This window comes from Anastrepha ludens, chromosome 5 (genome assembly GCF_028408465.1).
Source record: "Anastrepha ludens isolate Willacy chromosome 5, idAnaLude1.1, whole genome shotgun sequence".
Taxonomy (NCBI): Eukaryota; Metazoa; Arthropoda; class Insecta; order Diptera; family Tephritidae; genus Anastrepha; species Anastrepha ludens.
In genome coordinates, this window is record NC_071501.1 from 39,906,854 (window position 1) to 39,933,489 (window position 26,636).

The 26,636-nt window shown below is 36.9% G+C and overlaps 1 protein-coding gene across 1 annotated transcript in view; it reads left to right on the forward strand.

Moving 5' to 3' along the window:
• Nucleotides 1-26,636, forward strand: part of LOC128864676 (neuronal acetylcholine receptor subunit alpha-7) — a 323,769-nt gene that overhangs the window by 109,500 nt on the left and 187,633 nt on the right. Inside the window, exon 4 of the mRNA XM_054104429.1 lies at nt 23,887-23,996. Coding sequence (XP_053960404.1) covers nt 23,887-23,996 — 110 coding nt within the window. The remainder of the gene's footprint in view (nt 1-23,886; nt 23,997-26,636) is intronic.

Consider the following 26,636-nt stretch of genomic DNA (forward strand, 5'->3'; position numbering starts at 1 on the left):
GCCGCTGTTGAAAATTGAATTTAGCATTGCTGGTATGCTTCTTTCCTATAGCGTCCAGGATGACATGTTGAATGGCGTTTAGTTTTTCCGTAGGCCCAATCATTTCCGGATAGTCAGGTGGTATGATACCCAGCTTAGTGCTGCATGCAGCATCCTAGTAGGACATTTTTGCCATACCATCTTTCACCTCTAGGTTAGGCACTGCTACCTTTGTCCCTTCGTCTTCAGTTGTGGCAGATGCCCTTTCCAGCATCTTAGCTCTAGAGCTTTGCTTACGCGTGTTGCAGCTCGAGCGCTGACACTTCAGGTTCATTGGCTGCTGATCAAGCTGTTTCGCTTCCTTTATGAAGTGGCCTTGACCCAAGTGGTACCTGAGTCATTTTTGGCGGCACCAATGAGCCATACCTTTTTCACTTTCGCTTCTGCCGAATCTGTGCTTCGTGAGGGAAAAGTTATAAGTTTCTCCTCTTCTCCCAAAGATAAAATTAAATTTTTCTGATTTGGCTCTAGGCCCATTCCGGCAACTTCCATCTCGATTTGCGCACTGGCCAAAGTAGGGTATTCGCTGTCTTTTGTTACCTGCGGCAATCGTTGTTGTTCGACAGAGGCTGCCGAAAGGTCATCGCAGACCTGTCTTGTAGTAGGCACTGTTGTTTTTGCTTCATTTTGTTTGTATTTTTTTGTTTCAAACACATGTGAGTTCCACGAATGAAGTGTAATAGAGGTGTTGCGATAAAGCTACTTAAAACCAGAGGGCACCCAGTATCTGGAACCGCTGTTAAAAGACACACTAACGTAGTGCCATTCATCACTATGGCACGGTTCGAATAACACCTGTGATTACAATTTTTTTGCCGACTTTTCCTCTTTACAATACGCCATTTTAAGTCAAAAGCAGGGGCATCTCGTGCAGACGTGGAATATTACCACAATGGTCGGTCTTTTAGATTTAGGTACTTACTAAAAAACACACTTCACTCCCTGAAGATAAAGATAACGGCGTGATGCTCTGGCGACATAAGTAGGATTCTGGCAGATCTGCAACTACTTTATCTAAGTCTTGTTGGCATCCAGTGCCCATATTGGCACCACATAACTTAACGGCCTTGCCGAGGCTCCGCACTTAATAGCATGTGAGAAGAAGAAGGGCAAGATGTGTATCATATACCTTACTACCAGCTGCAGACTGACATCTTTCATCCGCGCGGAGGGACACGGTTTATATAGAGAAAGTAAAGCTACTTGTAAAAAAGTATAGAGCTCAGAGAAGTAACTGTCCATTTGACATCAGCACGTCAAAGAAGACAGCTGTAATCATAATGGTTTAGTTCCACGCTAAGTTGAAAATAGTCTGATTTACGGCATGGCGAGCACACATTTACATTCGAGTACATTTATGTGAATAAACTCGCTCTGCTTCATATGAACTCGAACGTAGTAGAAGCACTGCTACTCGTACTGGCTCACTCAGCACCGTCGCTACTCACGCCTTTCCGTCAGCATCCTTCCGTGTCAGCATCCGCAGCGGCATCCTGCACTGGGTATGCGAAGCATTTCTACTATCCACATACCTACGTACTTGTGTTTTCTACACTGTTGCAATAAAAGTGTTCTTGTTGTTACTGTATCAAAAGTTGTAACGTTTAAAAAAAAAGAACGATTACAGCGCTTTATTATTGTTGCATAAATACCATCCCCTCGGAAGACTTTTTTTGCATTGAAAAAGCAAAAATTACAAGTGAGATGTGTAAAATATTATTTTACATTTTTTTCTACATATTTATGCTACCAACTACTATGCCCAACCAGAAAAAAGTGTAATGTATTTTTTGACGACATTTGCATCCGCGGCGAAAGTGATTAAATTATTTATTTAAATTGATATTAAAAATGGGGGATTAACACCGCAAAAAACACTGTGATATGAAAGCATGGAAAGTATGGAAATAAGTTATTAAGGACAGCAATAAAGTTTGCTAACAGTGCTGACCAGTCGCATTGTAAAATAAACGCATAAAAATATAAAACATTTTTTGGTCACTCTCTAAGTTTTTTTCATTGCAATTTTTCCCCCCTTTGAATAACTTAATTTCACATTTTTTCTGTATATAACTGTCAGTTATGCTATTTCCGGTAATGCTTTTTGCTAAAAGTAACATGCCGAGTTTTTTTTTACCACCACTATATGTGGATTTACATATGTATGCGTATTAGGATGGGGCGATTTGTGCGATAATCTGAAAATATTCTCCAGTTTGAGAGAATGAATTTTACTCATCTCATGACAGCGGAGTCCAAAGTTCATAGCCATGCTCTAGCAAAGACAGGTCGCTCACAGAGAAAATCTTCCCTGCTATCCAACTCCTCTAGGCAAGACAGGTACATCGTGTTCTCAATAATTCCAATGGCGGTCATGTGCTAACTCCTTGGGCTGTGTCTTGTAATAATACCGACCATCAACCGAACGCCTTTTCTACTAAGTTTTAAAAGTATTTCGACAGTTTTCTGATCGGGTTTGTCACAAAACACTTTGCATGTTCGGGGCCATCGCTCTTTATGTAAATTGCTTACAGAACCGCTGATCCACTTCATGATTCCCGTAGAACTGATTCCGATTATTAGATCTGCTCCCTGTGGGGTAACCGCTGATCCACAGTTAGCCAATTCATCGTCAATTTCATTCGCTTGAACGTCGCAGAGTCTTCGAACCCATATATAAACATAAGGTTTTTCCCCCAGCCAAAGATTTCTCTGTGTCTTGAAACTATATTTATGGAGTCTACACCTGTTGTATCTTAAGATCCAAGCGGAGCAAATCATGCATAGCTTTACGGGCCTCGCTGTAGGTTGTGCTCATGCCACCCGTAAGGCATAAGCATACACTTCTTTGCAGCATGTAGAGTTCCCGAAGTGTGGACTTAACCATAGTCCGTCGCCACCAAACTACAGAGGCATAAGTGCTGTGTATATCCATAGGACACAGCAGGCTTCCGACCACAGGTTTTACCAAAGGCTCTGCGGCATTGTTGAAAAAATCTTTAATGCACGGTCCATCTTCAGCGAAACATGTGCTTCCCAAGTCAGTTTCTTATCCATGATTACTCCTAAATATTTAACTTCGTCAGCAAGACTGAGTGACACACCTTTCAGTTTTGGAATACTAAGTCCATTCAATTTCCGTTTTCTCGAGAACACGACTATCGTAGCTTTGTACGGATTGACGAAGACACCTTGTCTCGTGCACCAGTCAGCACTCGCAGCCCTTTCACATAAAACCTACTTAGAGATTTCTCCAATATTAGCGCACAATCATTCTGGTACTGAATAACCTTTTAAAACATGGCTCATCCAAACAATAGTCAACAGGATTTGTTGCACCCAGACCGAGTGTTTTAGCAAGCCGAGTAGCAGTGTTATCTGCGTTCTATTCACCAATGAAGTATTGGGGGGCCTTTTAAGCAATACTTCAAGCACTTCATGTTTCATATTCAGATTGGTATATAAATCTTTTTATTCCTTCCGCTCCGTAGGGAAGTATAGGCCAACATTTTTCCCCAAAAGAGTTCTCACGCTCCAAGATGCAATTCATGTCCTCAGTTTCATTCCAAAGTTTGTCATCGAAAATTCCGGCCGATTTCTTTGTAATGTTGTGGTTTCAGTGATCAGTTAAATTTAGATAGGCAGCTGATTGGGCTACACAGTCGAGTCCGCCACTGAAGCTGCCAGCTTAGGCCTGCGGACCGGTCGTACAGCTTTAAATGCCGCTTCTAACCAGGAGGCAGACGCCTGCCTGAGCGTTTTCGGCTGCCAAAAAGGCTCCAGGATTTAGAGTTGTCGCAGTTTTTAAAGGTTATACCGCTGGCCTGGTTCATCAGTTGCAAACCTATTCCATTAATCATGCCATTTCTCATGAGCGCATGAACGCATGAACGCAAATAAGTTGTGGTGGATAAGAACAGATGCCCTCCACCTGGCTTAGCCCATGAGTCGATATGGTTTTCAAAGATGTGGTACCTGGGTACAGAGGTGTAGAGTTAGTCTTTGAGTGAGAACCAGGTTCTTTCAGCGATCGCATGCAATACGAGATCCGATTACTTACGGGATACCTTATCTTTACAGTCTACCCTATACCCTAAATTGACATGCTGCCCGCTTGTTGACGGAAATGTTAAATATTATCAGATTTTAATGAAATTCGGTTTGCACATTGGATTTACATAGAAAAATTTTAATCTGCAAATTGTTTAGATTGGCCCACTACCCCGCCCACTACGCAGTGTCCATTTGTGGAGCTACGATTTGAAAATAAAGCCAAAAGAATTATCCGGAAATGCAAAACCTGCACTGCTTCTTATTAAACTGTATACAAAATTTTCTCTACCGAAACTTTAGACTTAGAGTTTTTTAAGGAGAAATAAAGTAATTTACCCTTTAAGAAATAATTCAATTTCCTGGTCAAGTGCCGCCCTAAACGAGGGCCATCTTTTCTGCAATGATGTTAGTTGATTTTCCTTCCTCGTAGAGGAACTGAATCTCGGACCGAAACTTAAAATTCTCTTTAGCTCTTCCCTATTGAAATATTTTTTCTACAATTTCTAGATATCTTTCGCCTCTCGGCGAATTTTTGGCCTCTCCTCGTATCAAATATCGACTGGCAAAAAAATAAAAAAAAAAACTGTAAAATAAATTAAAATTTAGTAAAAATCTCAATTACTGTGCTACCACTTTTGTGGCAGAGTGTAAATATTTCGAACACTTATTTTTTCACTGCCAGTTGTTATTACGGCACGACTACTCTTGTCATTTTTTGACCGCAGTACATCAATTTTTTTCACTCTGACAGATTTTTGCATTGCGGTTTCAGTTTACAGAATGAATTGCAGTAATTTTTTCGAAGCATCTGGCAATTAAAAGCTGCAAACCTTGACGCTGCGGCTGCATTTAATCTTCAACTCATTTTCATGTAAGCCACTAGCCGCTCGGCGCTAGCCATTTGACATTTCCATATGACAGCCGGTTGACGTACGCATCATTGGTTTGTTTATTTTCGTTTAAATATGCATTCCTTGTTGTTTCTTTTTACTGCTGCTTATTAACAATTCAACAATTCGCCAGTTCATGTCGACAGATGATTGATTTCGTGTAATTATTTTAAATTTAATGCAAAATCATTAATAGCAAAAATGTTTATTATTCATAATAGGCAAGAAGCATTGCACTTTCTCCGCTGCCCATGTGAAAATGTTTGAGTAGATTTGCAATATTATGAGTTTTAATTAAGTTTTTGAAGCAACAAAAAACGATCAAATTAAACACTTCCACAAGGAGGTTGAGCAAAACTTACGGTTTAGGAGATGGAGGGGAATCTCTTTATTTATGACTACTCGGCGGCTTCATAAAATATAGATTCTAATTGTTATTGTTATTATGAGGTGATTTAGCACTGCGGCCTGAACGTTCTTTTGTGCCACCTTCATGGATTCAATGTAAATAGTATTGTACAAGACGCGTAAAAATTTAGTTTCTTTCAGGTTTCTCTATTAACTATTATTTTTATTCAAAATACGACTTTTAACAATTGTAAGTGAAAAATTACATAATTTCCACCAAACATTCACCCTAAGGTACGCCTACAAGTAAAATCCGCAAACAGTCGATTTAGGAATTCCTGAATGCATGGACATTCACGCTTTTCGGACGTATTTTCTAAGGGCTTGCTTGCTGTTTTCTCTTACGTGTGATGGTGACTCATTATTGATTAATTTTTTTTGTTTTGCCTGACTTTCGGACCAAAGGCAATCGAAAATATTTTTTCTCACAGAGACGTCGAAAAACATTATACCAAATGGTCAGGAAATCCCATTATCAACAAACACTCGTACAAAGATGAACGAATGCTACCAAAACTACCTTTGGCTTCCAAAAATCAGTCTCAGTAATGATGCTGTAATTCATATGGCAAATCGCTTGAAGCTTCGAATACTTCGCATAACTCCATCGGTACCAATATTTACAGGTGTGAGCATGCCAATACTAAAATATCTAACTTAGCGTGTCATAGGAAATGAGTATGTAAAAAGGACGTGCCCACTAACTCATTTATTTAGTGGGAACTGACAGAGAATAGTATGTCACACGCTAAAACAAAACTAAAATAAATCATTAAGGATATATAAGCGAAAAATCGAATCGTGATGTACTTCTTTTGCTATAAAATGCGACCCATCGCAAGAGCCGAGCAGGGATGGCTTAAAATTATATTTCAATACATAAATTTTGAAATACTATCCCTTAATTATTTGTGACAGGTCTTAGACGTTATTACTTACAAAGTGGGCTGTAGATCAGAATCAATTTTCTGAGTAAAAGATGCGTTTTCTATGTATAAAATTGTGCTGTGCCATTTAGCCATTCAAAGACTTTAGGCCTAAAGACATACTTTGAAAACTGTAAGACAGTAAACATAAATTTTGAAGTCTGCAAGGCTAAACGTACAAATAATTTCTGAATGCGTGCTTTTCTGTTTATACAGGGTCCGGCACTCGAAGTGTAACCAATTAAAAAGCCCATCAATTTAGTTTGGTGAAGATAATACAAAATTAAGAATCAATTTACTTTTGCTCGATATGACCAACTTTTGCCTTGACTATGGCTACGATTCGCAAACTGCCCGAATGTGATTTGCAGGTATTTTGACCCACTCGTGGACAATGGCTTTTTCAGCGCCTCGAGACTGGTGAATCTTTTAGATCGGATAAACGGTAGAAAAAATGGCAAGATTCGATATTGCAGACCTATCCCTAGCAAACCCATTCGAGCTAATTAGATGATTATAATATATATATTTCATTGGCGCGTACACCCTTTTTCGGTGTTTAATCGAGCTCCTCCTCCTATTTGTTGGGGTGGTCTTGACGTTATTTCATAAATGGAGGGAACTACAGTTTTAAGCCGACTCCAAACGGCAGATATTTTTTTTGAGGAGCTTTTTCATCATGGCCGAAATACACTCGGAGGTTTGCCATTGGCTGCCCAAGGGCGGCCGCTATTAGAAGAAATTTTTCTTCATTTTGGTGTTTCACGTAGATTCCAACCTACTGTTCCTCTGAATTCCGAATTGCAATCATGCATCAACCCATTCTTTTACTGCACTCAAATCCCTACCAGTTAATCGATATGAGTTTCGCGGAGTTAAAAGCTTTTTGGAATAGGTAAAAGGAACAAAAACTTTTGACTACACTCACAGATTGGTAGCTCCTTACGCACATCAATAGTTAAGGTTTAAGTCCGCATTTAATTGTTGAATAAATTTTTAGATCGACAGCATATTATTTATTATTTACTCCATACTTCCTTAGTAGCTTAAAGACGCAACTTTCCAAACATTTCTATTTCTAGCCATAGATCTCAGTTCATTAAACGATTTTCCAGTTTCATTAGGAATAGAACTTGCAAGAACCGGTACAAAGCTCGATCTCGAACCGGATAAGGCGCTGATACCCATGCCTATAGCCACTTGTAAATTACTTATAGACAGGGAAACCATCAAAAAGGTAAATACAATCTGGCAAAACCTCACAACATGCGAACTAAGCAGACAGACATGGCCGAACTGGAACAGCGGTCGATCGAAAATCTTGCTAAGATTCAACAGAGAATCTATAAGAAAAATGATTGGTGTTTTAACTGGTCATTGTTTAATAGGCAGCCACGCTAGAAGGTTAGGACTCCCTTACTTCGATTTCTGTAGAAGCTGTCTTAATACAGAAGAAGAGGAAACAGTCAGACACCTTTTATGTGAGTGTGAAAGCCTAGCTATGAGAAGGCTGCGCACTCTCGATACAGCATTTCTAACCGATGTAGCGGACATAGCCCATCTAAAACTAACGAAGCTCTGCTCGTTTATTAAAGCAACCGGATGGTTTGAAAAGGAACACGTAGAGTAAGGATAAGCTCCAGTGGTATCACAATGGACCTGCCGAAGGTCTAAGTGTGTCTTACGACAACCACCCTACATACCTACCTACCTAGGAATAGGCCTTTACCAAGTCATCAGTAGTCAGCCTCTTCTTCTCGTTGCTTGCGGGTTTCAAGTCAGCACATTTTTAATAGAAACTTGGCGAACGAGAAACTTGAACTAATGTCGTGGATGAACAGCACAAATAAGAAAAGTCCCAATATACTAATCATATCAGTTAAAGTGTAAATTCTTTTATAATTTTTGCCAATGGTGTCTTACGCCAAGCATATTTGACGCTTGGGAATTAGACAGCTGCGGTATATAAGCAAATAAGCAGACAACCAGCAGATAGAGCTCGTAAAGGCTAAAATAAAGATTTAGATTACTCAAATTAATTTTTTTTATTTAGTAGAAAAGTTACTCAATAACAAAATTTGATGATTAATTTTGTGCCTCCTTATACTTATGATAAACAGTAAATTCGTAATGATCAAAAGTAATGGATAGATTCGCTAACTTTATAGGGTAAAATTACTACAAATATTTTTGAGTATTTTGATTCTGAGTAATGATTTCTAAATCTATAATAAAAATTAAGTCCAAACAATTGTTTTGTAAATTTAAAATTATTCAAGGCGTTGCATTCAAAAAACAATAAATTTAATGACGGATTTAAGGGTTCAATCAGAGCCACTTTCATTGTTCCCTTTGCTTTGAAAGCAAAAGCTATTAAATAAATTATTTATATCGGAATTTCATTCACAAAACCTAAGCCAGGAAAATGTTTTCCCCCTTTTCAGTATGAAATCCATTCTTTTTCCGATCCGGCGGCGAGCAAGCAGGCAAATTTATGTATGTATGTGCAATAAAAAACGTGCACTCATACACACATACATACATACATATCCAAGCGAGCTATTTTTGTTCTCTACCAGCTGTGCGGTGGAAGCTACGCATATCATAAACTCATAACTGTACACTCCACTGACTGATTGGCACACAAATGGACAATTAGTTGGCACATGAAAGTCAGTTTTGCATCTTTGAAGTTATTTTTTAGCAATTCAGCGATTTTAACAACTTAACTTTTTCTCGTCTACATAAACTTTTATGACGGTTTCGTAAATTCATAACTAAAAATTATAATAAATATTTGGAAAATAAGTACAAAAACAAAAATGATAAAAAAATAAATAAATTATATAATATGATTGGAAGAATGTGTGTCGATTTCGATTCGGTAGCTTATTTCTTTTCCCTGCATCTACTCGTTGTTTCTCGAATTTATCGGCATTTGAGCGCGGCAAAGTATGCTTTCATTTTGAAAAGAGTGCGTTTATTTCGCAAATGTATTTCATGCAGACCCAGTTGGCATTTGTGAATGGACTTCTAGCAGCCCAAGTCTTTCTGACATACCTTCCCATAGAAAGCCTGTAAATATATTGCCATTCTCAAATATTTCTCAGGAAGTCTGTATAGAAGCCCTTTTCAGAGAAGCAAAGGCAAAAGGCCTTACTAACTAAGCCATTTTACATCAAAGAGAAGTGAATTTGCAGAATAGTTAACAACAACGGCACTTCTAAATACTAACAACCAGCAGCAGCATAATAAGTCTGTTATGGAAAGCAAACAAGCAAAAAAGTTGATAAAAGCACAAAAAAAAAACCAAAACTACCATCAAAATATAAGCACACAATTCACAGCCGATGCCACGTGTATCGCATTTTCTATTTTCTTATATATAAGTACATAAGTATGTATGTATGTATGTATTTAAATATCTTCTGAGACCGCATTTCATGTGCGTCGATTTGTCAACAGGTAGCAGCGTGGGATTTCGCTAATACAGCGCAAATTATCTTGTATAGTTCCATGTGCAGGCTGCGCCTTATGGCAGGGTATGCTTTGCCGTGTGGGAGTTGAGATATTTTATAAGTCAATGAGTTGTAAGATTACCAGCAGTGATATTAACAATGGAGACAAATAACTAAAATATCTGAATTGTGAGACAAATATCGAAAAGGTGGCAGGTAGTGATAGAAAGTTATTGTTTTGCATTAATTAAGTGGAAAAGCGCCTGGATATATTGAAGAAGTTTCTTATGAAAATTCTGGATAAAAATTTCGAGCTACCAATGAAGGCTACAGTGCCACTGTGCTGTTTTCTAAGCGAAGGTAGCCGCAATCAAAGAAAGAGTATCTGGGTTGCTTACTTTTGCAATATTCTGAGGGAGCTAAACATCTACACCGACATCCAAGCAGCCCAGAGCCTTAGGTTCGTTGTAAGTGCACTTAAAATTAGTTTAGGAATGCCTGACTTCTCTCTCAACTGCATCTAAATACTTGGATATTAGGCTAATTTCCTAACAGGCCATGCTTGCTATCTTAAGTACCTACATCGCAATAGGGTATGTGACTCACTTTTATGGCCAGTATGCCATGAAGAGGAAGATGATAGGCACGGATTTGACGCATGCCTATGATTTGCGACTATCAGAGAGGATTTAGCTACACTATCAAAAGATCCTATAGTACCAGAAAACATAGTCGGCATCATGAAGTCTTCAAAGAATGTATGGAATAAAATCTCCTCGGCAATCAGCGACGTGTACGAAGTTAGCGGCAGCCAAGCAGGCGATTCTTGACAAACAAACGGACTCTTATGTCGAAGTGTAACAAGTATGGTGGAAGGGGGTGGACAGGCGCAACGGGGATTGTTCCGTTTATAAATAAACAAAAATGGGGAATGATTAAAGTGCATGCAACTTTCGATGGACTGCATGTGAAGAGTAAATGACGTAGACCCAATGTGATCAACCGTCTCCCCACGATTTACATAACGATAGTACCTGGAGGTGATCGGTACATTGACGGTAATAGGTTTGGTTCGGGTTGAAGTCCCACACTGATGGGGTAAAGCCTTTGATGATTTCTTCTCTTTCTTCTGCTCTTAAAAAAGGCTCGCTTAGATTCCTGGTCATTGCGATAAAGTAGTAAACTGCTGGGTGGGCCCAAACAGCTAAACAAGGACCCTTAAAACAGTTTCCCCGCGAAATGTAAGAATTGGAATTGGAATTGATATAACACTGTTACAGAAAGAAACTAGTTTGTTAAATTGTATGAGGCTCACACATAGGCTGACAAAGAACACTTCATAGGACGCCGCCATGTTAAAAATATCAGTTGCAAGCATTGAAGGTAGATCAACTCCTTCAGCTTCAGGTGGCTACGTGGTAAGGTGGTATGGTGGTAGAAACGCGCAAAAGATTTGATGCAATGTGAAGTAATGTTCAAATTTATAAAGTTCACCAAACAGCCACCATATGATTTTTATATGCAAGCATACATTTCCCGACGCCTACAAAAACTATATTTTGGCCTTTGATCCCCGCAGCGATTATTAAGGAACCATGTTGCAAGTACCATAATAGCCTTGCCTCATTTCGCTATTACTGCCATTAAGAAATTGAATTTAAAATGTATGGCTTACTTAACGCTGTCATTTTTTTTTTTGTTCAAAGTACAACACTTCACATTTATCAAAAATAGTATTTGTATTTGTTATAGTAGAAATATTATTCGTGTTAGTGGATATCACCAGAACGAGGGATAGGCCTTTACCACTAAAGTGCATTAACACCAATGTTTTCGTGGTACTTAAAATAAGGATTTCATTATCACTAAATCTTCAGTTTTTTGGTGTTTATTTATTAATTATTAAATGCACTATGATCCATCCTGGCCAATTATGACAATTAAAATTTATATGCCTTGATTTAATGAACCTTCGAAAAACTTTCTTTAATTTGTTGTTTATTTTTATTCAAATCCAACGTGCACTCTGCCATACCAGGTGAATTTCCCCACTTAGAGATTGTAAACGGGCTTGGTTAGTTGGTTGGTTGAAGTGCTGATTCTCCAATAATATAATTCGCACTTCCGCATCATTTTGTTGCTACATCTTCCCAACCAACAAACTATACGAATGTTCCTTCACGATTAAATCCAGTATTAGCGATTGAGAAACCTTATAAGGTTTTACGTCTATAGCAGCCAACTCTTTGAGGTTTTCAAACTCTTTGAGGTTAACATTCCTGCCTTCCATAGGACAGAGCATTCACAGTAAAAGTAGAGGATAGTTTCCTTTCTCTCCGATTGGTTATAACTATGACAGCATAAATTATAAGGGACACTCGTTTTGGCTGCTTGCTCTCCTATGGCCCCGAAGCCAGTTATCACTGCCGTAAGTCTGCAGGCATTCCTTCGTTTCATATTTGCCAATGTTGACGTTTATTTGTGGTTGTAGGTGGGTCATTCTCTTCTGCTAACTTTGCATACCGTCTGATCCCTCCATCTACGATTCGAAGGTATATTGAGGAGATTCAATTCCTGATTGCGCCCAGTGATGTGAATACGGATTCTGTTAGAATGTTATTCATGGCAGAGGGCCCTCTTGCTAGTTCGTGGGCTTGTTTGTTTTCTTCAATATTCCGGTGTCCCGGAACACAGGTTGAGGTAACGTTATGGTTTTAGCTCAAGTTAGTAAGGCTGTTCCTGTATATCCAGTAAATGAATTACAGCTAGGCTATGCGAAAGATTAGCGATATTAAAAGAGTAGTCTGTGATTAGTGGCATAAAATCTTCCCCTATTGCGAATTTTTCAATCCTATGTCTATGAGAATATATACGAGCTCAAACAACACGATCCCACAATCCGTTTTTGAACCATCTGTATAGACTATAGTGACGAAGTTTAGTTTAGTTTTTACTGGCATTCCTCCCGAAATGGAAGGATATATATATATGTATGTATATATTATATATACTTAACTTGAAGACCCCATCCTCTTCCAAGCATACCTTTACAGGCATACACATCAATTTTTGCTTCCTTTACCCGTTCTTCATTGTTCCTGGAAACTGAGTCAAAAATTGCCCCTAAGCCTTTGCGCTGTGTGAAATTGAGAGAGCTTGTCCATTAATAAGTGAGCTTAAATTAATATATTTATATCTGTATGCTGAAAAACGTGGAGTTAATCCCTAAGTTACCCATGATGAGCACCACGGGTAAGATGACCAGACACTCAACTGAGGTCACTTCTAACCTCAAGAACATTCGCTTTTTGCAGCCGCTCGCTCCGAGACAGACGCTCCGAACTTCGGGAAGCCTTTAAGCTGTAAATTTCAAAGTAGCCCCCACAAAGCTTCCCCTCTTGTTAGCCCTGGTCATGCCTTCCACGTGAAATAGATAACTCGCTGTTGGTGTTGTTGTAGCTGCAATACTGTAAATCACCGGTAGTCTTCGTCTAGCTCATCTAACTGTAGTGTCCTTGCTGTTTCGTCAGGTTGGGTCGAGAGGGAGAGTGGTTTTAGATGAATAGCCTCGTGGATGAGTGGACACCTCTGCTTCAGCTATGGTTGCTCAGATTACCATGGTTTACTACGTGAAGGTGAGAGTAAGAATTGAGTTTATGGTATACTGAAAGCTACTTGCTCAGATTTCTAAAACCCGCTTACACCCCATTCGCTGTTCACAACGTGAGGGAGGTGCCGCGTAACAGTACATTTTTCGAATGTTCCCTGCTATTAGTTGCAGTTCCAAACCAAATTAAATATTCAATTGTTATTGGAAGGCAGCTCCAAAAAGTATGCAATACAAAGTAATGACTTGCGAGTATGAAGAAATTAATTAGAAATCCGTTTTTTAAGGTATAAAGGCCCACAATGCGTAAATTTCCTAGAAGAAAACTCATAAAATGCTACCTCATCTAAGTTTCTGTTAAATTTACCTCATTGCTTAGCCTATTTGTTTTTAAGCAGAAAACTTTGAGGAACAAGTTTTTCTCTATAGCCGCTTTTGGGCGCAAAATCGTGCAAACAAACTTAAAAAAACATTTTTCTAAAAAAAATTCATTTAGTCAAACATTTTGGCAAGCCAAGTGTAAATAAGTCCATAAAATTTTACATTTACATTTTTTTACGTCTCACTCAAGCAACAGAATGACCTTCTTTGTTTCATTTATTAACTGTTTATTGCCAAGTTTTCAGCACTGCGGTCTTTGTAAATGAACCACAAAAATGTTTAGCATCAAAGCAAAACTTTCTGTCAACGGCTGCTTCTTTGCTCTTTCCTCTTTTTCTACTTGTAAACAAGCGAAACTCTTGTAATACGCCTTAAAATATACATTCATACAGTGATTTTTTTTTTTTCAACAAAACCAACAGCTTTAATAGAGCCATATATATTTCCTAAATGAAAGCACATTTCCTTTTCGTCTCCTCTTTTCTTATTTTTTTTTTTAACAAATGCAAGAAAAAATCCTTTGCCATATTTTTACGGGCTTTGACGCTTCCAGTATTAAGTTCTTTCTGTGTCTTTTTTTTTTGTTTTGTCTTTTTGTTTTTGTAAAATGGTTACAGCCTTTCCCCCACGAATTTATATAACAACTTTTTGTGTAACTCTCCACTTTTTGCCACTCTTTGCATAAACGACTTGTTTACAAGCCAAAAGCAAGACCGCAAATCACATACACGCATACAAACACACACACATACACTCGGTTCAAATGGAGGGCATAAAATGCGCAAAAGCCACAAGAAGACACAGTGTGAAATTCCTTAAACTATGCCACAAAATGTAATATGCAAAAAGAAAGAAAATAAGAGCTATAGAGGAGTGGAAAGCAGTAGTGGATAGCGGAAGTGGGAAAATGGCACTGTAGGGGAGAAAGCAGCAAGTACTCGCTTGTTAGTTTAGTGAGCATAGACAGATATCGACCGTTAGCCGGCTCACAGTGATTTTGAAGAAATCAACTTGTTGGCGAATTGGCGAAAAATCTGAAATTGTGTTCGTCGTACCCGAAAAAAATCAACACAGATCTCGTTTTGTTGCCATCTAAACAACTGAAATGAACGGGCAGAACGTTACTCTTACAATATTGTTTTTTATCATAGCGGATGATCAAACCTGGTAATCTATCATCCTTAGGTCTATACGACTATTATAAGAACAACTGAGATTTGCAACAGTAGTTTTAAATACTTGTATGCGCGTCTCCTTCAATTTTAAGCAAGCACATTGATATTATTTCTGAAAAGCCTAAAAGTCAGAAAAGATCGTAGGGATTTGTCTTGGCCTACCGAGGGTCGGAACAACTATATAGAGTACATAGGATGAATCTTGATACCCTACCATTTCTAAGTGTAATATGATTTATGTAGGCAGTCAGTTGCCAAAATTGTAAACTTTCCTATAAGGTGATTAATTTTGTTCCACCTTGTTCCCTTAGAATACCCTAGAGACTTTTGAGTGGGCTTGGTAGCAGTTAAGGAGATGGGTAAATTAGTGTACATATGTATGGACATCTCGTAGAGAGTATAATACGGGGTGCTTGGTTATGTGACGAAATTCGATTCAAAAAACGACATACTTAGTCAAACTGATGTTCAATTTTATCGAAAATAGAGGCATGAAAACGATAGGCCTATTATCAACCAAAATATGAACGAATTCCCGAGCATCACTTTTTTCCCCACCCGTTCGGCATGGAAGCATGTTTATATTTATTTTTTTGACTACTTAGCGCACTGTGATTACAACGAGAATCTCATAACATCCAAATAATCATTAACATCATCACTACACTATTAAAAAATTACAGCTCGCTACTGCTCCGGAGTTTATTGCACAGTTTTTTCTTTTACTCTCTTCCAAAGTAAAAACGAACGAATTGGTAGTTGTAGCTCCTTCCTAAACTGATATAACATAATTTTGCTGATGTCTGCATTGCTTAGCGCCTGAAAATATGCTATAGCCATAAAGTGTATTTTGAGTTTATTTTGTACCGCATGCGTTGGGATTTTACAAGCCCAATTAACAGCTATCATGGCTGGTTATTTTCGAAAAAATTCTTGCATGAGAAATGTATAAAGAATAAGTGCAGTTTTTATTAAACTAAAAGTAGTACTAATGAAAAAAATTAATACAAAAACTAAATAAAAGTCGGACAATCTTTTAAAGCAACTAATTAGAAACGATTTTTAAGTTTTAAGTCGCTGTGTGGGAATTTTAATTTCCCTATATTTTTGTTACAATATATAAAATTTGTTTTAATAAAATAGTAACAAGCTTTGATAGTAAACTCACGTACAAACATACTTTCTTTTAGCTTTCAAAATTATTTGCACACATTTTTATTTTTTTGCTTATAACATTGCTCTCTCCTTTTTACCCTAAAGATTTTTCTACTTTCGCCTATTAAACGTTTATGCATAAATAACTCTCAGCATTATATTCTTATGTGAGCCCAAGAAATATGCTCAAAAACTATGTGTGTGACTTTGAAATTTCATATTTTACTGCTAATAAAGTATATCCAAAATTTGTTGCACTTCCTTTTATAAAAATATTAATAAAATTGTAGTAAACGTAAAAAGTTAATTTTTAAAGCCGGTGTTCTTTTCTGTTGCATATTTCATATAAATATGTCATTTGTATGTATCTAAATTTGATTACTTATTTTCTATTACAGTGAAACCTCGATATAACGAATCCCTTCATAACGAAAACTCTATACGACCAATGTTTCATTTTTTTCTTAAGAAAAATTCGTTGCCTACAAGTTGGCTTTCAAGGCTTATTTTAAAGCTTTACCCCACTGTAAAGCCTTTTGAATGCGTCAGCCAGGACAAATTGTTCTTTGCTTTGTAGAGTGATGATATATCGCTGCCTTCCAATCAGGGTACCAGGTTCACACCGTTTATACTCACTTCTATAAGGCTTTTGATCGGGTTTCCCATATAATATTAATAAAAAATGTGTCTGCATTCATTCGTTGCTTGCTCTGAAGCTCCGCAAGTAGTATTCTGAGCCCGCTGTTTGTTTATCGATGATATTTGCTCTAGTCAATTATATAGGGTTTTCCAATAACAGGTATTATCTATCGCTATCGAGAGATGATTAATGACTTTTTGTGGCCGGAATTGGATTGTACAACGTTTATTTTCAACAAAACGGCGCTACGTGCCACACAAGCAACGAAACTTTGCTCTTTTACGGGAAAAGTTTCCGGACCATGTTTCTCGCGAAGAGGTGACCACAATTGGCCACCGAGGTCTTGTGGTTTAACACCTTGTCACTTTTTCTTGGGAACCACGTGAAAGAAAAGCCCTACGCCAACAGCCCAGGGTCGATTCAAGACCTCAAAGATGGAATTCGTGAGGCTATCGAGGACATGGGGCAGCCACATTGCAATTCGGTTATGCAAAGTTTTATGAAAAGGATATTGTCATTTGCTGATGTTATTTTCCACTATTAACGACATAGCTTCCTCTTTATAATGAAGTAAACATCTGATCATTTATATTAAAAAATAGCAATTTTCTTTGAATATCAAAATAAATATCTTATTGGAAAACCCTTTATTATTACCAAATCTTACCCCATGCTTGCTTTAGTTAGGCGTCATAGCTCCGATTTTTCCAACTCTTATACGCTGAAGCTTTTGTAGATGGCGTTTATACATTCCAAACTTGAGAATGCCTCCTTCATTTAATCTCCGTATCATACATGCCATACTGCCAGAATATATAAAATCTATGGACGAATTCTATTTGCTTCTCTATATCAAAAGCTAATCGATTTCAGGTTGCGAATTTTTGGTTAACGTTTCTTGGTTTTATATTTTTGGTGTCCCTGCGGCTTCCATTAAAAAAAATCCGGCAATATTATGACTCCATGCAAATTTTGGTATTCACAACAAGAAATTTTGTGAATATAATCGTCTTAAATTCAATCAGCTTTCGTGACATTTTAAATTTTAAAAAATATTTCTTCAGTTTGAAATGTACCCGCTGCTCTTCCTCCCCTTTTCATGAATTGAATATAAGGAAACTATGAGTTTAACGAACATTTGTGCATCCTCTTTAACTTCGTTACTTGGAGGTTTCATAGTACTATATACGTAAACCTATTTCATATAGCATAGTTTTAGGCATGCTTTGAGTCCTTATATTCTACGAAGTTGCCTATAAGCAAATTTCAAAAATACGTAAAATTAAAAAATAAAAACTTTTATTATTTTTTAAAATTTTAGTTACAAAAAATCTTAGAAATATGAATTTTCTGCCGAACAAAATTTATTTAAAAAAATATTTTAATTGATATTTAGTTTTGTTACATAGTTTTGCTTACATAAAATTTGCGCTGTAACTTGCTTACTATACATTGTATATATAAACTACTTTTCTATATATTAACATTTCTTTTTTTTTTTTGTTTTATTCACTTTCGAACACTTCTTTTTACTACTACAATTTCTTAAAAGCTTTGTACAAACCACTGCTTTTTATATGATACGAGTATCCGCCACATTTCAAATACTTTTGTAGAATTTTCAATATAATTTCCTTGATTTCACAAGCATAATAATCAAAAATTTTATTGTAAATTCACACTCATTTTTATATATTTTCATAAGCTAAATTGTCGCAAATTCATTTTTTACATAGTATTATCGTATTTAGCAAGTAAAACAAACTATTCTGTACAAAAAACTTTTACTTGAATTTATATTTATATTTACTACGCAAGTATGCCTATATTTTATATATAATACAAATACTTTATTTTATTTTAGTTAAGTAGATATTAAAAGTGTTATAAGATTTCTTGTAAACTTTTTCGGAAACTAAACAAAACAACTGTGATGAAATTTTCATCAGATATCATTTGCTTTCATCCAATTCGGTATATGATGGAGGTTCAATAAGTACCCTTCCCACGTTAGAAATGAAGACACCATTTTTTAAACATTATTATTTTTTTTATTTTTCAACATAGTGCCCTTTTAGAAAGATAAACTTTGGCCATTTTTTAGCCCCTCCAAAAAATAGGACTTGTCGAACTCTCCAAAATATGCCTGTTTCTTGGCGATGAATGGCCGCAAGCTATTTCTTCACGGAACAAAGAAAAGTGCATCAGCAATTCATAATGCAATTCACGCGGCTTGGCGCGACAACTTAGGATGAATGTGCTGGTGCATTATCGTGGTGAAACAACACCTTATTTTTCGCCAAATGCGGTCGTGTCTCCTTCAAGTGATCTCCAGTGATCGTTCTTCCTTTTTCTACAAAATCCATGAGGATGTCGCCGTTCGCATCCCAAAGAATCGTCGCCATGACCTTTCGGGCCATGGAACTGTCTTCGAATTCTTTGGAGCAGCTTCACCGGGAGAAATCCATTGCGCTGATTGTTGCTAAGTTTCTGGTGCGTAATGATGAATCCAACTTTCATCAACGGTGACAACTCGACCCAAAAATTCCTTCGGATATCGCTTAAATAGCTCCCAAAACTACTTCGAAGTTAACCGCCGCATTCGCTTGTTGTCCACCGTGAGCAATTGCGGCGCCGCTCGATCCGTCAAACTTTTCATTATCAACTTATCATGTAAAATTATTAATTGTCGTTCCGGTCGACACACGTATGGCTTCTGTTACTTTGCGCAATTTCGTTCCTCGATCAGCGAGAATCTTGTCGTGGACTTTTTGAATGATTTCCTCGGTAACCACGTCTGCCGAGCGTCCTGGTCGCACCTCATCAAACACGAATGTTCGTCCACGTTTAAATTCGTTGAACTGTGGTCATAGATGGCGAATAGATAGGGGTGCCCTATTCAATTTAGTTTTTATCTCCTCGCATTTTTCTTAGCGAAAATCAGTCTGAAATTTTTTTTGCCGTCGTTTGATAGATGGCAGCACACGATGCTAATATCAACTTTCCCTAGAAATGTCATCTGTCATCAAACACGGGTACTTATTGGACCGCGTTCGTACAAGTACAGTATCCACCTAACGAAATATGAACGCTGAGTGAATATTAAAATCTCTAGACTCGCATAGCAATTAAAAAGCTATATGAATGATGTGTGAAAAATAAGTTGAACTTCATTGGTTCCTTGTACCATTAGAAACAATTTTTTAATTATATTCTTGTTTGATTTCATATTTTTGTATTTTTTCCAATCAGTCTATATTTTTATGTGTGACTTTGTATCATTTCACTTGAGTCTGCATAGCTTAGATTAATAATTTCTTTTAAATTTGCCATACGTCTATACTCGACTAGTCTCAGCGTTCCTTAAAAATAAAAACAAATAAATAACTTCTCGATACATTCAAGTCCTAGTGAGGACTTAACCTCACAGGAGGACAGTGCCATGAATGCCGCTTGACTGTTGCTCAGAATGGAATTCGCTCATCCTAGAGATTTCTGTCTAAATTGATCTCTGCACATAGAAAAAACGCTGCTTGTGACCTTAGAATATTAGGAAAAAGCATTTGCCTCTTCATCATGTCATCACTTACATCCCAATGCCTTCACTGCACTTGCGCTGAGAAAGTAATAGCAGAGAAAATCTTCTACCAACGCACCGCTAAAGCAGACTAAGAGAGCTATGTTTCCTACTCCTATACTAAACTTTCGAAAGAAAGACTTTCGTCATGTTACAATCCAGTAAATCAAATTGGACAGATAGATAGGAATCCAACTGGAACAAATTGTTTTTAAGTGTAAAAAATACCCTTGCGGGCTAAGAGTTCGAATATACTCGCATGAAGGCACGTTTGTCGTAAAAGGCGACTAAAATCCAAGCATCCACTCGCTTTACTCAAGAAGACCAAGGACCTGGTTATGGAATTCTATTCCAGTCTCTACCATCTTCCTGTGTGGAAGTCAGTGGAGGCAATATGTATCATATTAATACCCAACGTTGTATACTCTGGAATTTTGTGGATGAATGTAAAATCCCGCCAAACATTTTCTAAATTTCAAAAACAATTAATATCGTTCTCGATTTTTCGTAAAACATGCAGCCTAACTCTATTTTATATTTTCTTGATTCTATGTATCTTAAAGTACTTTTTCTATGAAGCGAATTTGCGTTCCTTTTCATTAAAACATCTCCTGAAACGACGTTATCAACGAGTCATAAGTGAGCGTATTTGGATGGTCTCTAGTGAAAAATGGTTTTGCTGCATCTATGTACTTATATCAAAAAGTGCATTTCATTCATACTGCAGAACACCGATTCTCAGTATATAGGAATATGAGAATTAGAAGACTTTAGGCTCTCATTACTGTTCGTAGGAGGCATTGGCTAGTTAACACCAACACCAACAGGCTGCAAAAAGAAGGAGAGAAGTATGAAGCACAGACAGTTGGTTGTAAAGCACCGCTGCTGGGTGTTTTCGCCCGCAGCTCCTCACTGCTTACTCAATTTTATCAACTGGTCTGGCTGATTATGCTATTGTCATCTGAGATCTATATTATGTAAACATTGAGTTCAACGTCGCCATTATAATGTTAATACAGGGCGGCTGATGAATTTTGCTACATTAAGAAACTCAAATAACTTTTTTTTTAGTGTATGGAATTCATTTATTTTTTTTTTCAAGTTGAAGGTCATTAAATTTTATTAAAAGTAGCTTAACTAGTTTTAAAAATAATTGAATTTAAATGCCCCCATGCTCGTTGACACAAGTGCGGCATCTTAGTAAAAAGTTGTTCATTGCTGCTTTGAGAGTTGCGACAGGAATAGCCGCAATTGTTGCCCGAATGGATTGTTTTAGTTCATCCAAATTTGTTGGCTTTGTTTTATAAACTTCTTGTTTACATAAACCCCACAAGAAAAAGTCAGGTGCAGTAAGGTCAGGCGACCTGGGGGGCTAACGAAATTCGGAGTTTCTTGAAATCAGTTTATTGGGAAATTTTCGTCGCAACTCTGTCATAACAGTCTGGGCTATGTGAGACGTTGCCCCATCTTGTTGAAACCACACAGAGTTGAAAGGAATTCTCTTTCGGCGTAGTTCTGGATAGAAAAATTCTTTCAGCATTTTCAAATAACGGTCTCCAGTAACCGTAACGGTGTGACCATTTTCTTCAAAAAAATAAGGTCCGACAATACAGCGTGAAGAAACCGCACACCACACTGTCACGCGAAGAGGATGCAATTCCGTCTCGTGGAGTATCTGTGGGTTAGAAGTACTCCATATTCGACAATTTTGTTTGTTCACATTGCCGTTTAAATCGAAAAGGGCCTCATCAGACATGAAAAGGCAGTTTAACATGTTTTGGTCTTCTTCCACCATTTGCAGGATCTTCTGGCAAAATTCCAAGCGAATCGGCAAGTCTGCTGCATTCAGTTTGTTAACCATTTGAATTTTGTAGGGAAATAAGTGTAAATCTTTGTGCATTATTGTTTGCAAAGACTGTCGGCTGACACCAAGTTGAGCAGATAAGCTTCTTGTTGAAACCCTTGGATTGCTTTGTATAGCTGCAGCTGCAGCAGCGATCGTTTCCTCCGTCCAAACTGGTGGATTTCGATGATAAGGCCTTCTGTTAAGGCGACTGTTCCTTGCTCAGCAAAATTATTCACCAGTCTCATTATGGTCCATCTGCTCGGGGGATCGCCGCCAAACATCCGCCTGTACTCTCTCTGTACCAAAACTACGGACTCCAGTGCGTGATAGCGGCGGACTATCCAAATTCTTGTTTGTGTGTCCCAGTTATCCATTTTAATAAATTTTAAAGATCAATCTGCAAATTAAAACAAAAATGGAACAGATAACTTAAAAAGAAAAAAAGTTATTCAATTTTTTTTTGGTAGCGGCTTTCATCAGCCACCCTGTAGAATGTTATGTTACAGTATTATGTTAAAGCATTATAGTAATGTTGTTGTTAACCGTTTGCAGTATACATTGATGTATTAAAATGTTAAAGCATGTCATAACATAGACTGAGGGATATCTAACAGATTTTTCAATAGGGATATAGCATAACTTCTACAGCGATCAATCGTGGAAGTTTCGCCACTTCAAATCAAATGAGTTAATTTGATCTTTTAAGAGTGCGACAAAAAATGTTACGCATTTATTGATTTACTGAGAGATCACAGTATGATTCAATCGGCGCGGAATCAAGTATTTTGAATTAAAACTGCAATATTTTTGGTACTCTGCTACGTGAACTTATGCGCTATTGGGGCGATTTTTATAATCGACTTCAAATTGCAACCATCGATTTAGAATTTCAGTATTAATTTTTAAATAATTTCCAAGCATTGTGCAGTCATAAATTTCAATGTCATGTTGTTAAGTTTATGCAGGATCATAAAAAAAAGTATTCAAATATAAAATTGTATTCTCGCTGTTAAAACTCCACTAAAAATTGTAATTTAATAGTACTAGTATGTTGAAATTTTCTTCAACATTAAAAATGCCTGAACGGAATCGACGAAACCAAAATTGCACGTAATTAGCTGTTAATGTATCGGCGCCATAAACACGATTCAGAATTTCAGCGGCCTGTCTTATATTTTCGCCTTTATCAACGAGCAATTGTAAAATGTACCAAATTTTCTCCTTGTTAACTTCCATTGTTAACACCCTCTAACTCATAACTGAATGGAGCAAACACAAAACAGCAAAATAATTTTTAGTGTGGAATATCACCTTGGCAACGAACATAAACTTTAAATTGTTTGATCAATACCTTACGAGTTATCGATCACTACAGCCATCTGCCGAGAAAAAATCGATTTAATTTTCCTCAAATTACAAAAATATTTCACTAATTTCTTATTTAAATTTTTTTTTAATAATTTCGATGACTTATCATACATTATTTATGGCTTTTTAAAAAAGAATAAAATACGGTAGTTTACAAGAAATCTCATCACATTTCTTTATATGTATATATATATACATATTAGCTTTATGATTTTATTTCTAAAATTTCTTACATATAATAGAATTAGAATTAAGAAATTTCGTTTAACTTATTTTATTAACCGGAAATATTTTTATCTCATCTTACACCAACACAAAAACCTATCGAACAACGCAAATGCTAATTATCACGAACACGAACAGGAGTGGAATGACTACAACTTACGATGGAATGAATCGGAATATGGAAACGTGAAAGATCTGCGGATAACACCGAATAAGCTCTGGAAACCGGATGTGTTGATGTACAACAGGTGAGTTGTAGGGGGCCAATGGTTTCAGAGGGTTAAAACTAACTTAACACAAACACTTAATTAGGAAAATTAGAAAGGTAAATTGAAAAGAAAATAAGCAAACAAAACTGAGTAGAATGCAGAAAAGTCAAAACATGCAAAGCTAAAAGGAGAAACAAATAGTTAGTTAGGAAATACACTTCGGTGGGTAACAAAATATTAAGCTTGAATGCAGGAAATGAAGATAAACTGAATAGTCTGGTGCGCTAAAAAAATACTCAGCTTACGTCAATAGTTTATTATAAATACACCAACACAGGCTTTAGGTATTATAACCACACTAACAAAATGATAGCACACTTTTAAGCGCTACTATCAAATAACTACTAAATACGAAACATACGCCAATCATTTGCTGCGAACTTAAATTATACTATAACAAATCTATACATATATATTTCTATGTTTAAAATTAAAAAAACAAAATAACATAATCAAAGATTTTTATTCAGAGTATAATTTAGGAAAAATTAAGCAAAAGAACTGTTTTTGCCAAGAGAAAGGTAAGCTAACATTTTCATATGTGCCCGGCGCTTTTTAACTTTCAACTGTATATAAAAACCTTAAAATCAACCAAACTTACTGTAAAATACTGTTTAGCATTTTCAACTGCATCTTTTTTGTACAAAAACAACTAAAATTATTATTGCTGTTTGAGTTTCAAAGCTTTTTGGTATTTTTGCAAATGAAAAAACTTTCGTTTATAGCTGTGCTTGGTTGGCTTTATTTTGTTTTCACTGCAATATTCGAATATTTCCACTAACAAAATTTTATACGCAAAATTTTGCTTTTGTTTTCTGCAAATATTATATTATATTTTGAGTTTTAAGCTTTAATGTTGAACTTCTGCTTGCTTATTACAGCTGAATGCATATGGCTGCGCACCTTTTATTGTAAGCCATGCAAAGAGCGTTCAACTCGCTTTAGCTTTTGAATATGTTCTCTATTTACCGAAAGTTTACTTAAGTTGTAAGTTCATACATTTTTATTTTCCAAGTTTGCCTGAGTTCTGATTTTGAAAATTTTTTGTGAATGAGCTCTTATTGAAAATTTCAAAAGAATTAAATAAAAAGCTCTAAAAAGCTTTTGCTGCTTAGTCAAGCATATTCCAAAGCAGAATTTCAGAGAATTTTAAAAAAGCTTTTGTGATTTTGCCAACTCAAAGATGCAGAAAATTTTTGTTTCAAATAAAAGCTGTTTTTTGAGAGCTCGATGTTAATGCAAATGTACCATGAAAATGAACTGCTTAACTGTTGATGTGGTGCATTCCATACTTGAGGTAATTTATGTACCGAGAAATGTATCATATGAGAACCTAAAGTACCTGACAAAATACAGAAAATATTGTACAAAAATAAAATAAGATTGTAAATAAAGTAAGCGACTTAGTAAAACTCGGAAAAGAACTAAATAGCTTTTCCATAGGTTAGGTTGAACTGGTTGACTTACAGTCACGCATAGACCGGTTCGATCTACAGCGATACTAGTACCAGATGGAGTTCATTAGTTATGCGTTTTGAAATAGTCCACCTTTTATATGGGATTGACGCTGAAACGTGGGTGAAAAGCAAAGTGAAGCTCGCCTTGTCTGCCATTTCTGCAAGCTGGGCGATGAAACATCAGCGCGTGAATGCGAATGCGCAGCTCTTACAAGTTTAAGACCCACCAACTACGTTTTGTGACGCTAAATCCATCGGTGATATGGTTCAAAGTGCACCAGCAAGTACTTAAATTCTTTCGAGGCCTGCCGTTATGGACTCTGCGTCAAAGATAATAGACCACAGGAGAGGTAGCAGTGTAATATTTACTATGAGGTTAAGACTTTCCAAGTCTATTAGTATTAATTTCCCTTTCACTATGTGGCAACTAATCGGAAGTGCGAGTCTCCAGGTATGAAACATCAAATGATAGAAGAATTTTCTTCTAATAGCGATCGGTCCGCAGCAGACAATTGCTTCCCTGAAACTCCTAGTGCGTTTCTACCAGGAAAGAGTTCTTGGGGTCGGCTTAACACTATACGACCCTCCATTGGTGGAAAAGCAGCAAGATGCACACCACAGATAGGAGGAGGAGCTCGACCAAGCATTCAATAAAGGTTGTAAGCGGCTATTATAAGCGCAAATGTCCATAAATGAGTAAATCAGCTTAGCCGTTATAATCAATTTTAGCTCAGCTTTTCATTTTCAAGCTTATATGAAAGCTTAGGCTTTAAGCTTCGAAGCTTTCACGTTTTATGCCACGCAACTTATAGTTTAGGACCCGCAACAACTGCCCGCTTTTCATTAATTTCATTACGAATATTCCAATATTTTCTAAAAGCTCGTAGATTCATTACTCTGCTCCAAATGAAAACTCAAGTAAATGACATTTCTAAATAAAATAGGCACATAGCAAGCAATCTATCATTCAGCACGTCGCTCTGCCTTATCTAATTTAAATAAAAAAAATATTTTAACTCAAACCCATTAAAGGAAGAATAGGGCAGCATTTCCTGTAGTAAAATTTTATTTAGATTTCAAAACTGTACATCAAGCACAAGATCTTCTCGCGCATCTTCTCTCATTCACGCTCTCTCTCTGCATTAACGTCGATCGTGCAGAA